This window comes from Squalius cephalus (genome assembly GCF_949319135.1).
Source record: "Squalius cephalus genome assembly, chromosome: 1".
NCBI classification, from domain to species: Eukaryota; Metazoa; Chordata; class Actinopteri; order Cypriniformes; family Leuciscidae; genus Squalius; species Squalius cephalus.
Window position 1 is genome coordinate 49,424,557 of NC_137122.1, and position 15,687 is coordinate 49,440,243.

The 15,687-nt window shown below is 38.3% G+C and overlaps 1 protein-coding gene across 12 annotated transcripts in view; it reads right to left on the reverse strand.

Annotated features, from left to right (window-relative positions):
• The window catches only part of baiap2a (BAR/IMD domain containing adaptor protein 2a), a 98,960-nt gene that overhangs the window by 20,744 nt on the left and 62,529 nt on the right, over positions 1-15,687 (reverse strand). For all 12 annotated transcript variants that reach the window (XM_079868456.1, XM_079868458.1, XM_079868455.1 and 9 more), the window contains exon 6: positions 10,998-11,135. In XM_079868456.1, the coding sequence (XP_079724582.1) occupies positions 10,998-11,135 (138 nt within the window). The remainder of the gene's footprint in view (positions 1-10,997; positions 11,136-15,687) is intronic.

Sequence of the window (15,687 nt, forward strand, 5' to 3'; positions counted from 1 at the left end):
TTCCAAAACCGTAAGACTTTCGTTAATCTTCAAAACACAAATTAACAATTTAAAACAGAAAGATTTGAAAGTCTACGCAATTACTATACCACTTTGACGCTCAAAAAATTTCGGAAACTAATCCATATGAATTGAGCGGTTTGGTCCACATTTTCTGAAGAGACTCTATTGCTCTATATGATGAACAGATTTATTCACATAAATATTCATCAACTCACACATCAGTTATGGTACACGGAAGCTCAAGCATGCTTGCTTGATGTGTGAGAACCAATGAGACTCATTCTCCTGAGTTACACAGCAACCAATGAGGTCTGTTCTCACGCATCAAGCAAGTACGGTTGATCTGTTTATGTTCGCTGATCAATATTTATATGTGAATGTGCCTACCGTGTGCTGAAGTTTTTCATGTGTGGCTTCACATTTAGGTGACTTACAGCGACGGAGATATGAGCTGTGTGTCACCTGAAGGTTTTAGATCCACTGTTCTGTTTTGTGTTTTATGCGTGACTCAAATGCTCCGCTCTCCAATCAGATGTAAAAGCTGCTGTCAGTTAATGAAGATTTGACGGATGAACTCGTGGCTCGATTGGACTCTTGTCGTATCAAAAGTAATAACACTTTTCTATTTTATGGACGTCGCCTTCTTTGATATTCCTTTGGTCACTGTCGCTATGGTTACTGGTAATAGAATATGGGCTTGACTCCCATTGCACGTTCATAAAGACTGTGTTCAAATTTCAAGACGCTATTGCAAGTTGCTGTTTGAATAGGATATTTCAAGAGTCACACCTGTAACCAAGTAAATGCTGTTGTCAATCCCAATTGACAGTGTGAATGTAGCCTTAATGAGGGAGGGCCAATGAAAGATTTGGCTGACCTATAACTTCAAAAAATAGCTTGAGATAAACCCCAGCAGGAGATTACCCCTGTTGAAGACCTTGAAAAACAGAACTCTGCATTACTGATGAATGGAATAAAACATAAAACCTTGTTCAAAACCCCTTTATACTTGCATAATGTTACATATTTTCAAGCAAAATGATATTTGCTGACAAAAAATAATTCATTAAAAAGGATAAAGGATACATTTTTTAACTTTAAAGGAAGATTCCTGCCTTGTAGAATAATACATCAATCAGACATGTTGACTTGTTTTACAGCCTTCAGAATAAAATACAGATACAACTGTACTATGAGTCATAGAGTACTGCAGTGTGAAAGAGATACGGTGAGGTACGACAGCACAGGAGGTGAAATGAGGAAAAGCACAACGGAAATATAGAACATGGGGAATGAGTGTTTGATGAAAAGATGCATTAGAGGTCATGACAGCAGGCGGCCGCGTGGACAGGCGTGACGCGGGTGACAGGCGTGCTGATGGCGTGATGGATGGAGAAGGCAGGACCCTTCGTTTCATATATGGAAGCTGTCAGACCTACTCAATCAGCCGCTATGAAAGATGTTACAGGTCATGTGACTTCAGCACATACGCTCTAGTTAATGATGGAGAAAGTGGAGAGAATTGCTGCACTGTATACTGGTGACACAGTAAGATTTCAGTACCCGTGCCTTGATTATTTATTATCATACTGAATACTCAAATAATATGAATCCAAAAGTATGATACACTACCAATCAAAAGTTTTGGGTCGGTAAAACTTTTACTTAAAGGGGACATATCATGCTAAATCCACTTTTTTAGCCCTTAAATGCATTTTGTTGTATATTTGGAGTGTTTAGAAGTACAGAAAAGTTGAAATTATTCTCTTCAGGTGCTTCGTTGATATCTTTATATTCTGTTTTGGCCTTATTTTCCAACCTGTTCCGATTTTTCTGTTATCTATGACGTTTTGTGAACTATTACGTCACAGTATTTGCAGCGGAACTGCCAAATAAGGACATTGACTTCCGGCCCAACACTTCGAGCAATCCGCCATTTTTATTTCTCGCTGGAATTTTGTAGTCCAAGCTAAAAGATGCAGAAGTTACGAGAGGGTAAGTTAAAATGTTCGGTTGTTGGATGTAGTAACCCACACGCTTCATTACACTGTCTAATGTAGATGAACTGCCGCGCTTGTGACAGGGCGCATGTTTAACTGAAAGAACGAGCAGAGAGAGAGAGACCCGGTCGCACGCACGCACTCTCTCCGCAGTCTTCGGAGCCAGACGAAAGTGTAAACAAGACACCATCTCCAAACTAGACGCTGTCTTGCTCTCTCTCCCTCGCACATATTAATCAAAATAAATCGACACGGTGGTAAAAGGTCGGAAGACCAAAGTTTCATGTATAAATACAGTAACACACCATTGCGATACATCCATATGAAGACGTTGTTCTGCAGGTTCGTCGTCTTCATTTTCATCTCGCTCCGGCTCCGACTCTGGCTCGAACATGTAAGGCTGGCTGGACAAGTCTTCCGTTGTTGACATTTTGTTAATAACGTGTGAATAAAAAGTTTCTGTGCCGCTAGATAATCGTATCTCTGCTATCAAACTACAAAAATGGCCTAACGGGGTGGAGTTGAACCGAGTGTCACCTCTACAACCTGGAGAGGGGGCGGGGTATGAAGTGTCTCAATTGTATTTAAAGAGACCGCACCAAAACGAGTTGCTCTCAGACACACATCAGAAAAGGGGTAAAAAAGGGGCCCGTGGAGCTATAATAATGAGGAATTCAGACCCAAGCATTGCAGTTCCGCTTTATATAGAATACAAATGTATGATTTATATGTAAAAAGGAACGATTTAAAAGCATGATATGTCTCCTTTAATGTTGAACATTTCTCAGCGTCCAGAAACAAAAAATGACTAAGCTGTTTTTCCAAAAACGTTTAAAAAAAAAATCTTCCCGACCCCAATCAGAACCAATTTTGAAGCAACCTCATCTCTCTTGCCAAAGGGAGGCTGCAGTTCCAACAACATGTAACTTTAATTTGGAGAACAAGAAAAACTCACTAAAAACAGCCATGTTTTACTCTGGGACATGCTGAACCAGTCCAGCTCAACTTTTATTTTGACACAAGGTACATTTCACTAACAAGTGAAACCGAAGACATGTACCGCAGGGAAATTCCAGACACAGTTATTGTTCTGCTCGTGTTAGTGTCAACAATATCACGGATTCCTCTCCACAAAGCAACAGCTATTCCAATGAACTGCTCATCTAAAATGAATACCTTTACAAAACCACACTAAATTAAACTCAAGGTTCTATGGGCTGCGGACTGATGGGGCAGTGAACCCGAGGTCAGTCCTAGAGCTCCTCCTGTCCGATTTTAGGGAAAAATCAGGTCCATCGGAGACGTCCAATGGAATTCTTAGGCACGCCGAATAAACACCACAGATACAGTGTAAGAGTAAAACTAGATGCAAAATAAGATACACTGGTGTTTTGCCAGATGAGAAGTTTATTCTATGTATCATCTTTTTACTACTTTAATTAATTTTACTCTAATTAATTTTATAACTGTGTCATTTATCTCTTTTAATTCCTTTTATAACTGTTTTAATTTCCCTTGCTTTTATTTTGTGCTTATTTTCTATGCAAAGCACTTTGAATTGCCATAGTGTGGTATTAATTAATTTCTATCTAAAGCCTTTTGAATAACTGTTTTAATTTTCCTTGCTGTTATTTTGTGATTATTTGTATTCCTTTCTATGTAAAGCACTTTGAATTGCCATAGTGTATGAAATGTGCTTTATAAATAAACTTGCCTTGCCTTGCCTAAAGCAGTACTTTCATGTTAAAAGATTAATTATTCAGTGTCATGATGTGTATCAAATTATCATGGTATTTTTACAGAATGTTTTTGAAAGGGCATAGTTTCCTCCCACCATAGTTACAGTTATTGTTTTTGAAAACTTGGTATTTTATCCAAGATCCTGCAGTATCTAATTGAACAGGAAAAGAATGAAACCTCCAAAAGTGTTTACCAAGATGACATTTCCAAAGAAAAAATCCAGCACTGCTTGCACAACGTGGCATAAAATATACTGACATTATGACATTATCTTATACACCTACTAACTTCAAGGATGTGAGAGTTTTTTATTTATTTATTGTCAATAATATACTTCAAATCAGCAAATGCATCATAAATTTAGCTTCTTTTGCTCAAATCACAAAAAAAAACAAAAAAAGTATTTTCCAAACTGGTCCAGCTAATATGCATGTTATCTTGAGTAACAAACAGGTAATACATATCAAATTGTTTTTTAACTCAAATCATACTGTTTCATATTTGATATGCAAAATTCCAAGGCCTCTAAATGATCAGCTTTGCTGAAAAACTGATAAATAGTTTTGGAACTCAGGCAAATGGAGGGTCGAGGCGCAGCTGATGACTCGGAAGTCCGAGGCGAAACCAGAGGGACGACTGAGCAAGGTGGAGCCATAGGAACAGAGGGTTTGGAGTCCTCCTCAGTCCGTTCGCGATTGTGTTCCGGGGGGATTCACCCTCGTTGTGGCACCGTTTGCGCCGCCCTAAGGATGGCCCTGATTTGGAACATGTCTTGTTCTGTTCTGCTTAGTTTTGTTTTCATTGTCACCATAACTCAGAATGTTGTCCGATCAACGTGTCCTGGTTCAGAGGTAGTCAAGGACGCATTGTGATCGGATCTTAATGCAATGTAAATGCAATCCAGCCGTCTCTGCATTCACAGTTCGACGTCTCACAAAGCCCCGTCCACTGTCATTATTCCCCATCCTCTCCCGAACTGTCAGGGCGGTGTAGATCGCAAATATAATGGAAAGTTTGCTTTCACACCCGAAAGTTGCAGAACCATTAATTCTCTGTAAAGACTAGCTTTTTTCCCACCACAGCTGGAACCGATCTCGGATCCATATGTTTCTTTGTACCGTTTACATCTATCCACCTAATTACTATTTGCATCCTCCTCATTTTGCGAGATTCGTAAAGTCTACCATGACTGAAAATGTTTTTTAAAAGAAAACACACCACTTCAGGTCGACTTTGCACCAAATCCATCCATTGCACAGGAAAAAGAGATCCGATCAGTTACCCTGATACAGGAGCCACTTGATATTGACAAGTGTAAACGCACTGTGTCCTGAGTGACTGATGGTGATCGCATGTTAATGCCAAGTGGAAACGCAGCCAAGAATGACAGTGGTGAGAAAACGGCAGTTAAGAAAGCATCTGATCATAGCGACGTGGTCGTGTTTGAAAAAGCTCTGCAATTCCACACTCTAGTCATGTCATGTCCCGTTTATTTATATAGCATTTTCTACAATACACTGCTTAAAAGTAAGCAGCATTTTCAGTAATAAACACACACAAAGAAAATGTCTGTCTCTTTCAATTAGAATTACAACTTCAAATTCTATTATAAAGTTGCTCTTCAGTGTGTTCATGTAATTACTCACGGATGTCTAACCTCGACAGACTGAACAGAAGAAATGAACTGGAGAATTTACCCATGTTCAAGAAGGCGGAGCCTCAGAGCCACACCCACCTATTACATCATCACCACAGACCAATGGTAGTTCGAAGGCATTTACCAGCCCGTTTTAAACTCCCGAAACAAAATTTGTTTTGCTCAGATTTTTTTAAATGACATCACACCAGTTTGTTCTTCGAATTTCCTCGATGTATATCGAAGCCTTAAAAACAGTAGAAGCTGTGGCCCACAGTGAACTACCTGGTGGGTCCTAACAGTGTGCGTCTTAAAATGATTTAAATGTAGAAATTTAAAACTCTAAAAACAGATGTATAACATTAAACTGAGAAGTAGTACCAGAGGTACATATCAGTATTAGGCGACCGTCGAATGTTGTCTTGGGACTCAGGCAGCAATTTTGTGTAGCGTTTTCATATTTTGTTTGTCAATTTTGTGAGAGGTGACACACGTAATTAAACTGACCCGTGCTGTTTGCTGCAAATATTCAGCTAAATAATTCCTCATTATAAGATTGAGTCATTTTCATAAATTACCCAGCATTTGCCGCTTTAGAAAAGTGTTTTTTGGACCCTGGCTGTGTGCTGGATGGGAGGTTGGAATCCCTCTACTGTATGTCTAAATCAACACTCACGTGCTGTACACTAGCCTACAAAGCCCTCTCTAACTTAAACGCTTCCTGCTGGGTGTCCCGCTGCGTCAGCCTGATATAGCCGCAGCTCCACTCGTTCCTCTGACATCAGCAGTCCTTCATCCCGTGGCACAGAAGCTTCCTCTCCAGCCTAGCAAAGCAACAATCCCTGGCTCTCTCAAGATGACTCTCACAGAGTCATGTGCGCTAACCACACGTGCAAGTGTTCTTCTGTAGATACGCTAATTGCTTTCCCTGAACTCGCCGAGGAGTCCACACCATTCAGAAGCATGACACGTCTGTTAACGTGATATTACAGCGAGCGCCGAAGACCTCCGCCGAATCTCACATCCCTCCCGCTGTAACTCAGACCACTCTACCGAACTGAATAATTAGCTAATTAGCATCTTCAGAGGGACTTCAGCGACTAATTATTTCAGCAGCAACAGGACGAGGAAAAAAAAAAAAGAAAAAAAGAAGAGGTACAACAGAGTCGAGAGCGAGAAAACCCGAGTGCATAAACAGTTGTTTGAACACGCTCAGACAGAGCAGTCAATTCATGCCGGTTCATGGAGCTTTTCCAATGAATCACAATCCGTGAACCTCCAAACCGCCATCACTCTCTAAGCGATAGCCCGTGATTTACCGTAATACAGATGAAGTATCTGCATTTATGTGTGTGCGCACTCAGACTTTGCTTTATGCGCCCCTGGGGCTCTCGACTAAATCAGTTGACTTTTCCTGCCTCTCGCTCAAGGCCACATTTACATGAAAAGAAAGAGTCTGAGGTAGAAAATGAGAGCTGCTCTTTTCTTTGGACTGAAGCAGGTTTTCAGAATCGATCTTTTAGAAGCTCAGAAAGATAAAATAACTCATAATATATCATCTAAATGCGTGATTATACAGCTTTTGATCTGATTAGCAGTGTTCATTGTAGTTGTTAAAGGAACACGCCGACTTTTTGGGACTTTAGCTTATTCGCCGTATCCCCCAGAGTTAGATAAGTCCATACATACCCTTCTCATCTCCGTGCGTGCCGTTGTGGTGAACAAATGAGTCCCATTGAAGAGATGAGTCTGAGCTTAGGACCCCATTAGTATGCCAGTAGCATGCCTGATCTAAATCTGTATTTGCGATAACTTGTAGCTAACGTGAGCTGTCTAAACTGTTAATAAGAAAAATAGTAATATACACAAATAAACATTATTTTATGGTTCTTTTAATTTACAAAAAAGTGTACTTGTAACATATTGCGCTGATTATTACGATAAAAAATAACTTGCTGTGAATACGGTAAGGCAGTATCAGGGCAGTATAAGCTCAGGTAAAGCTCAGCTAGCACGATCATCGGATAACGTTAGCTGTATGCTATGCTACTATCTAAGCTAACTAAAAAAACACTAACAACGAGAAATGTTTAATTTCACAATCTATAGCTTCAGTTAAATACTAGTATATGAAACGTATAAGTTAAAATACATTAATGACTCGTTATAACGTAATACAAACGTCTTCTATAATAAAGTGATTTTGTATGATTTGTAACCAGGCACTAAAGCGATTATTACCCATAAAACGAGCTTTGAACCAATCGGATTGCTTGGCTAGGACTCATCTCTTCAGTAGGACCCATTTGTTCACCACACCGTAACTCTGTCTGACGCACCCACCGCTAGCCTAGCTTAGCACAGATACTGGCGGTAAACGGCTCCAGCTAGGATACTGCTCCCAATAAGTGACAAAATAACGCCAACATTTTCCTATTTACATGTTGTGATTTGTATAGTCACAGCGTGTACAAATAACAAGGTCACATGAGACACAGCCATCTTCTATCCGTATACATACTGGGAACTATATTCTCAGAAGGCGAAGCACTGCTACTTGGGCGGAGTGATTTACTCCAACTCTGAGTGAACTTTCTGCTCCTCACCACGGGGCTTCTCAGGTGCTGCGAGCAAATCACTCGCTATTCATTACTGGGAGCAGTATGCTAGCTGGAGCCATATGCTAGATGGAGCCATTTACCTCCAGTCTTTGTGCTAAGCTAGGCTAGCGGTGGGTGCGTCAGACAGAGTTACGGCATGCACGGAGATGAGAAGGGTATGTATGGACTTTTCTAACTACGGTGAATAGGCTAAAGTCCCAAAAAGTCGGTGTGTTCCTTTAAATGCAGAGACACACTTGTGACCAAACATTATATATTAATGTGGCATGTGACAGTGTTGCTTGTCAACTGTGAGGCCCGAAACTCTGCGCAAACTGGTAATATTAATACATCAAACTACTAACTGAACATCTGTGACAGTTGTCATTTTATTAAAGCAATAAGCTGTAGTGTGTAACAGTGATTTTACCAAGGGTAAAAGGTGGTCTTAAACATGGCAATAATTGCTTTATTATGCCACAGATCTGATTGGATGAGACTGATTGGATTTACTTTGTTTTAAAGTAAAGTAAATAAAGTAAAATAGCTGTGACTGTACATTAGTCGAATTCTACACTTCTGTTTTAATGTTTGGGGTCGGTAATGTTTTTTAATGCTCACCATTTATTTGATTAAAAAAATACAGTAAAAAAACAGTAATATAGTGAAATATTATTACAATTTAAAATAACTATTCTATTTGACTATTTTAAAATGTTATTTATTACTGTGATGGTAAAGCTGAATTTTCAGTGTCACATGCAGGGTTGCCAGGTCTGCGCAACAAAAGGAGCCCGATGGCCAATGAAAAATAGCAGAAAACTGACACAAACACACGGTAACAATTTAAAAGTAGCGCAATTTCACAGGAAAACCACGGACTTGGCAACACTGGTCACATGATCCTTCAGAAATCATTCTAATATGCTGATTTGATGCTCAAGAAACATTTCTTAGTATGGATGTTAAACAATTGTGCTCCCTGATATTTTGTGGAAACCTTTTTTCTAGATTCTTTGATGAATAGAAAAATAAAAAATAAAAACAGCATTTATTTGAAAAGGTAATCTTTTGTAACATTTTAAATGTCTTTACTGTCAATTTCCCTCAATTAAATGCATTCTTGCTGAATAAGTAGCCTATTAATTTCTTTCAAAAAACATTTTTGAATGGTATGGTGTACATTATTGTGCTTAGCAAGTATACGAATATTGTTGCCACCATTACAGCAATACCTCTTGTAGCTTTAGCTTACAAAATCACGAAACTGAAAATGTTTGCGTCTCTCTGAGGCGAGTGAAGCTCCACCCGGCCTGAGCTCAATATCTGCAGAGCTTCTGCAGCAGACAGACATATTTACTGTATAAACTCCCAGCAGCACTGCATCACTGACTGATACAGTACCTGCTCACACACGCTCACAGCCAGAGGCCAGTTCAGCCCTACATCTGACCGCACTCACACTCAAGCAATATTCACTTCTGCTAATACAACCTTCACCTATTATGAAGACTTTTGTATACAGTTTTTAAAAAAAGACTACCCATAACAAAGGTGATAAAAAAAATAAATAAAAAAAAGTAATAATAATAATAATAATAATAATAATAATAATAATAATAATAATAATGATTATTCAATCTTTATGTAAAGCATTTTGACTCACCATTGTGTATGGATTGTGCTATACAAATAATTTTTCCTTCCCATATTTTGCAATAAATTAAATTGAACACCGAAATAGAAAACAAACTGAAAATTAAAACTTTAGTTGTGATATAAAAATAATAATAAAATGTATATTATATTGTATATTATTATTATTATTATTATTGTTATTGTTGTTGTTATTATCATAATAATAATAATAATAATAATATAATAATAATAATAATAATAATAATAATAATAATATTATTATTATAATACAAATAATAATAAATATGATCTAATAATCATAAATATTATCTAATAATAATAATAATAATAATAATAATAATAGTAATAATAATAATAATCTAAATACAATAATAATAAAATAATAATTAGTTTTATTATCATATAATAATAATCTAAACAATAATCATAATACCAGCTAATAATTATTGATGTTACCTTATAATCTAGACAATGATAATCTAAATATACTACTACTACAACTGATAATAATAATAAAATTATTTTTTTATCATATAATAACAACAATAATAACAATATAATTAGTATCAATAATTATTACACACACACACACACACACACACACACACACACACACACACACACACACACACACACACACACACACTTGATCTAAACACAATAATAATAATAATAATAATAATTATTATTATTAATTAACAATAATAATAATTATTGTTGTTGTTGTTATCAGATAATAATAATCCAAACAATCTAAATACAAATAAAAACTTCAAAGCTAAAACCAGAGGTGCACAGCTACATGTTGAGGAAGTGTGAGCTGATCAGGGATATTTCATGACTCAGTAGTGGGGTCAGGAGGGTTCTTCCACACCCGGCAGAGCACGTAAGCTTTCCCAGAGCACATGCACTTGGCTTATTGATCTGTGCTGGGTCTCCACCGCCCCGCTGTCGTAGTGTAAGACTCCTCTCAGCAGGCTAGCATTCACACCGAAATTAATCCGGTGGGTTGGGGCCTGGTCCACTCGCATGCTTTACACAGGCAAGAAAGTTAGTAAAAAACAGCCATGATGTGTGTGTGTGTGTGTTCGGCACAACCTCCTCAGCTGATACGCCGCAGCGCTGTTTGTATACACACCTACGGCTTTCGCCCACCCATTGTGTTCTCACTGCCTCAAGGGGCTCACAGCACTTCTTACATTCAGACGCTGGTGAAAATCATCTCAGCATTAGCATGATGTAGGTGGCCTTGCTGAACCAGAGCCTATCCATACACCTCCGTCCCTTTCAAAGGCCTGGGACGGAGCCCACTGCGACACGCTAGCTCTGTTCGCGACCCGCAGCGGTGTGGGGGCTCACCTGCAACTCCTTCTCGCCGTACTTGGAGGGGTTTTTGCTGCCCTGGCTCTTCCTCCGCAGTTTCTTCAGCTCACCCTGGCATTTCTCCAGACTCTCTCCTTTGCTTTTGTGCTCCATCTGGTACTTCTTAAGAGCCGCCTTCAGGAGAAAAAACACAAGGAACACCGTCGGTAAATGCAGAAATCATCAGACTGTAGCTAGTGAATTAAGAAAGACATGGGAGTCAAAAGCCATGTTCCAAAACAGTCGCTATCTGCTGTCTACATAAGCAGCTGCTCTCCTCAAGGCAAATCTTTAAACTCTAAATCTGTAAACGGCCTACATAAGCAGGACCTTTCTTAGTGGTCACTTGTGTGCAGAAGTGTTTCCCAACCTGGGGGTCGGTAAAGATTTACGAGGGGTCGCCAACCTCAATCTTGATTGAGGGTTAGGGATGAAACGGTTCCCAGCTTGACGATAAACCACGATGCAATTTTCAACGTTTAATATTACAGTTTAATATAATCATCATTAAAACCGTATTTAATTGCCAGCATTTGAAAAACTCACAGTAAATACTGATACAGCATTCAGCGTAGGTTTCGTTTTGTTTGGAAAAAACGGCGGAAATAAGCGAGAGGATTTCTGCTGTTCCATAAGCGCCACCTACTGACAGAGTGTCGATTTACATTTTTGGCAAATTTTAACAAGTTAATGGAAAATAAGCTAATGTGCATTCTAAAAAAAAAAACACAACAACAAATATAACAATGACAATAATAAATTATTGTTATTACTATTATCATTATTCATTATTAGAATTATTGCTGTTGTTATTGTATAAACATTAGATCACAATTAATTCTGATATCATAACTGTCAGATTCATTTGTGAGTTAACAACAACAACAACAACAATAATAATAATAATAATAATAATAATAATAATAATAATAATAATAGTCACAACGTATAAATCCACAGGTATATCCACAAACCGAGAACAGCAATCCAACACAACTAAACCATTGACGAGACCTCACAGCAATTCACAGCAATGGACAGAAACAGAGGAACTTAAGTACACTGGCGGACAAGGATAATTAACGACACACACCTGAACTGAATGATACATCAAATTAAAAGTCCCCTTGTGGTGAAAATCAAGTGTCTAATGTTGTTTATATGTCTATGTGGTGTTTTTAATATGCGTTCAGACAAACCATGTGCAAATTCATAAGCATATACTGAGCATTTTCTCCTTAAAACTGCAGCGGAAAAAAAAACACGGTTTGAAATCGCCCGTTCTCTACGTCACAAACATGTTGTAACCAATCACGTCAATTTGGGTGGGCTTTAGCATGTCATTGATCATCGTCATCTGAGATGGCGAATGGGAACATGGTTTGTGTAACATTAGCAACACATTATTAGCTGTTTGAAAACATAGTCATCCAATATTAATAACAGTTATTACACGGCTCTGTGGAATACTTGATTCTGATTGGTCAATCGTGCCATCCAGCAGTATGTTATTACTTGATAACAGATAACACGGGCTCATCCGGGTTACTGAAGTCAGCAGCGCTATACGCTTTCTAGGACGGGTTTCTTCATGGAAGTTTTGCATTTGGTGAGCTAATAAAAGATTAAAACTCAGTCAAATCAATATTTTGTGTAGTTATTTAATTTATGTGATCCAGTATCGTGTAGAATATGGCCTAAATTTCAGGGAAGACAGCAACAGTTCTGCCAGCAACTGCTGGGAACAGCCTTCAAGTCAGGATCCCATGATGCCTTGAAAAGCCAGACTAGGGTCTGGAACAGAGCTGAAGGTCCGGGGCAGCGCATTCTGATGTCTGCAGAAGAAAGAAGTGAAGGTCTTCACTCCCAACCGCACAACATGGCTCACGGCCAAATTCTGGAGGCTGATACTCTTGGATGGGAACATTTCTAGATATACGAATCTTCGCACATCCTACACAAGGTATGTCGAGAGAATGATCTCTAGACTACACATCTATAAATAGTTTGGCAGCTCAACCAGATTCTTGCACAGCAGGAATGTGTCTACAAAGACAACGTTACATGTGAGTGATCGCTCTATCTTGAGCAAGAGAAAGGAAGATTCTGCTTTGCCAGCCATGATCCCCTTTTCTCACCACATGAATGATTCACAAAGCACAACAGGAATACATATAAATCAAGTCGAATGTGTTATGGATCATGATTTCTCTTGGAATACAAAAGATGGAGCGTGTGGCTGGTTAACTTGCAGTTAAAGGGTTAATTCACCCCAAAAAATGAAAATTATCATATAATTTACTCACCCTCTAACCACCATAGATTTATGAGACTTTCTTCTTTCAGCCAAACACAGTTGGTATTAAAAATATCCTGGCTCTTCCTAGCTTTATAATGGGAGTGAATAGTACCTTGTTTTTTGAAGCCCAAAAAAGCGCATCCATCCATCATAAAAGTAATCCATAGGGAGTTTAATAAAGGCCTTCTGAAGTGAAGCATTGTGTTTTTGTAAGAAACATATCCATATTTATAACTTTATAAACTATAATCACTGGGTTGCGGTAACAGCCGTACGCGAGTCTAGTTCCGGCGGAAGAGTGACCGTTGACCCGACGCATGACGTAGGATATAGGAGTAACGTAATCTTAGGTGAGAGTTGATGCCTCTCGCAGTTCAAACTAATAGGGCTGGGCAACAAACTCAAGCTCTTCCGACATTTCTCTTTAAAAATTCTCGTTTTAGACTTCTAATTCGTACTGGTGTTTTGTTTTGCTCTTTCCTCTGCGCTTCTGCGTTTGTCAATGCGCCATACGTCGGGTCAGAGGTCACTCTTCCGCCGGAACTAGACTCGCGTATGGAAGCCAGTGATTCTAGTTTATAAAGTTACAATAAAGGATATTTTTCTGACAAAAACGCATTGCTTCGCTTCAGAAGGCCTTTATTAACCCCCTGGAGCCGTATGGATTACTTTTATGATGGATGGATGCGCTTTGTTGGGCTTCAAAATCTTGGTTACCATTCACTCCCATTATAAAGTTTGGAAGAGCCAGGATATTTTTTTTAATATAACTCAGATTGTGTTTGGCTGAAAGAAGAAAGTCATAGCCACCTAGGAAGGCTTGAGGGTGAGTAAATTATGGGATACTTTTTTATTTTTGGGTGAACTAATCATTTAATAGTTAATACTTCATCTTTGATTTGTTGTGGGCAGAACAGAACATGCATTTGGAACCTTTGAAACATATTTATATGTTATGCCACAGTAAATCTTTATAAAACTGCGTTCTTACAGCAGCAGCACCACAAAATGAATATCATAATAATCTTACAGACCTAAATAGAGACTCCAAAGCAGAAACTCAACATGTTTGCACAGAATGTGCGGACTGAGGAAAAAGAAAAAAAATGGTTTGGTTTCCATGGGGAACGACTGCAGACCGCTCTCTCCAGAACTAAGGCAAGACAGCAAGGCATTAATTTTATCTGAATGCAAAGTGATGACAAGTGACGCCCAATCCCAGTCGCCCAACCCCCCCAATGAACTGCTCTACACAGCTCCTCTCCAACCCACTCACGGCCTAAAGATATCTCTCTCAGCACTGCTCCAAACATTCTTTAATCTCCCGCAAATTGTGTACTTTCATTTGTTGAAAATAGTGGAAACAGGAATGACGGGAAAACAGGGCCGTTGCTAAAAAAGAAAGCAAGACCAATGTCTGAAGATGTAGATCTTCAAGATCTTTGGGTATGTTTGGAATGGCATACCACATATTAAGAAAGTAGTTAACAGTGTGTATATATATATATATATATATATATATGCTGTGTAGTGTACACATTTTCTACACATTCATCAGTATTATAAATACCAGTATTAGTAAATATCAGTATTTTCTTTGCAATAAGTGTAAATAGTAGATGCTATTTATATTTATGAATAGTGCCAGATACTATTTGCACCTCACTGTTGTTGTACATTAAAAGGTATGCAATAATAACAGTGTAAATGATTATGTTTATTAAAATTATCAAATTGATGCTGGCTTATTGGGACAATAAAGCCATCCCTACACCTACCCCTAAACTCTAACCGATAAACACTTGATTATTAAACACACGTTAGACTATTTATTTCCACTTTTCGAATACATTCTTCATTTTTATTGAAAGTAAATGCCTTTCTGATCTGATATGTGATGGGAAAAGGAAGTAGAGTAAGTTCAGCAAAAGGCGGATTCGAACTTGGGTCAATTTGCGTCAAAACTTTCTGCCACGCATCTTACCCCTACACTATTGCTACTGTTGGCAATCCAGCGTCCACTGTAATTTTGTCTGGCCCACCAGACGTCAGTGGGTGGAGTTAGTGTAAATAGCCTCTGTCAACAAGGCGGGCTGTTTGCACATAGTGTAAATAGACACTCCGTAAACATAAACTGTTTGCAAATTACCTTCTGCATTTGCCAAAATGTGGAGTATATCATCAAAACAGCAAAAACAGTGTCATCCAGATTTTTTACATATTTTTGGCTCAATGTTTCATTAGACTGCCAAGAGGCAAGGCAAAATATGACTCAAAAATGCTAAATAACCCTATTTAACTACCATTCAAAAGTTTGGCATCAGTAAAATATTTTTTTTTTTAAATAAATAATTAATATTTAAGTATTAATTACAGGGTTTTATTTTG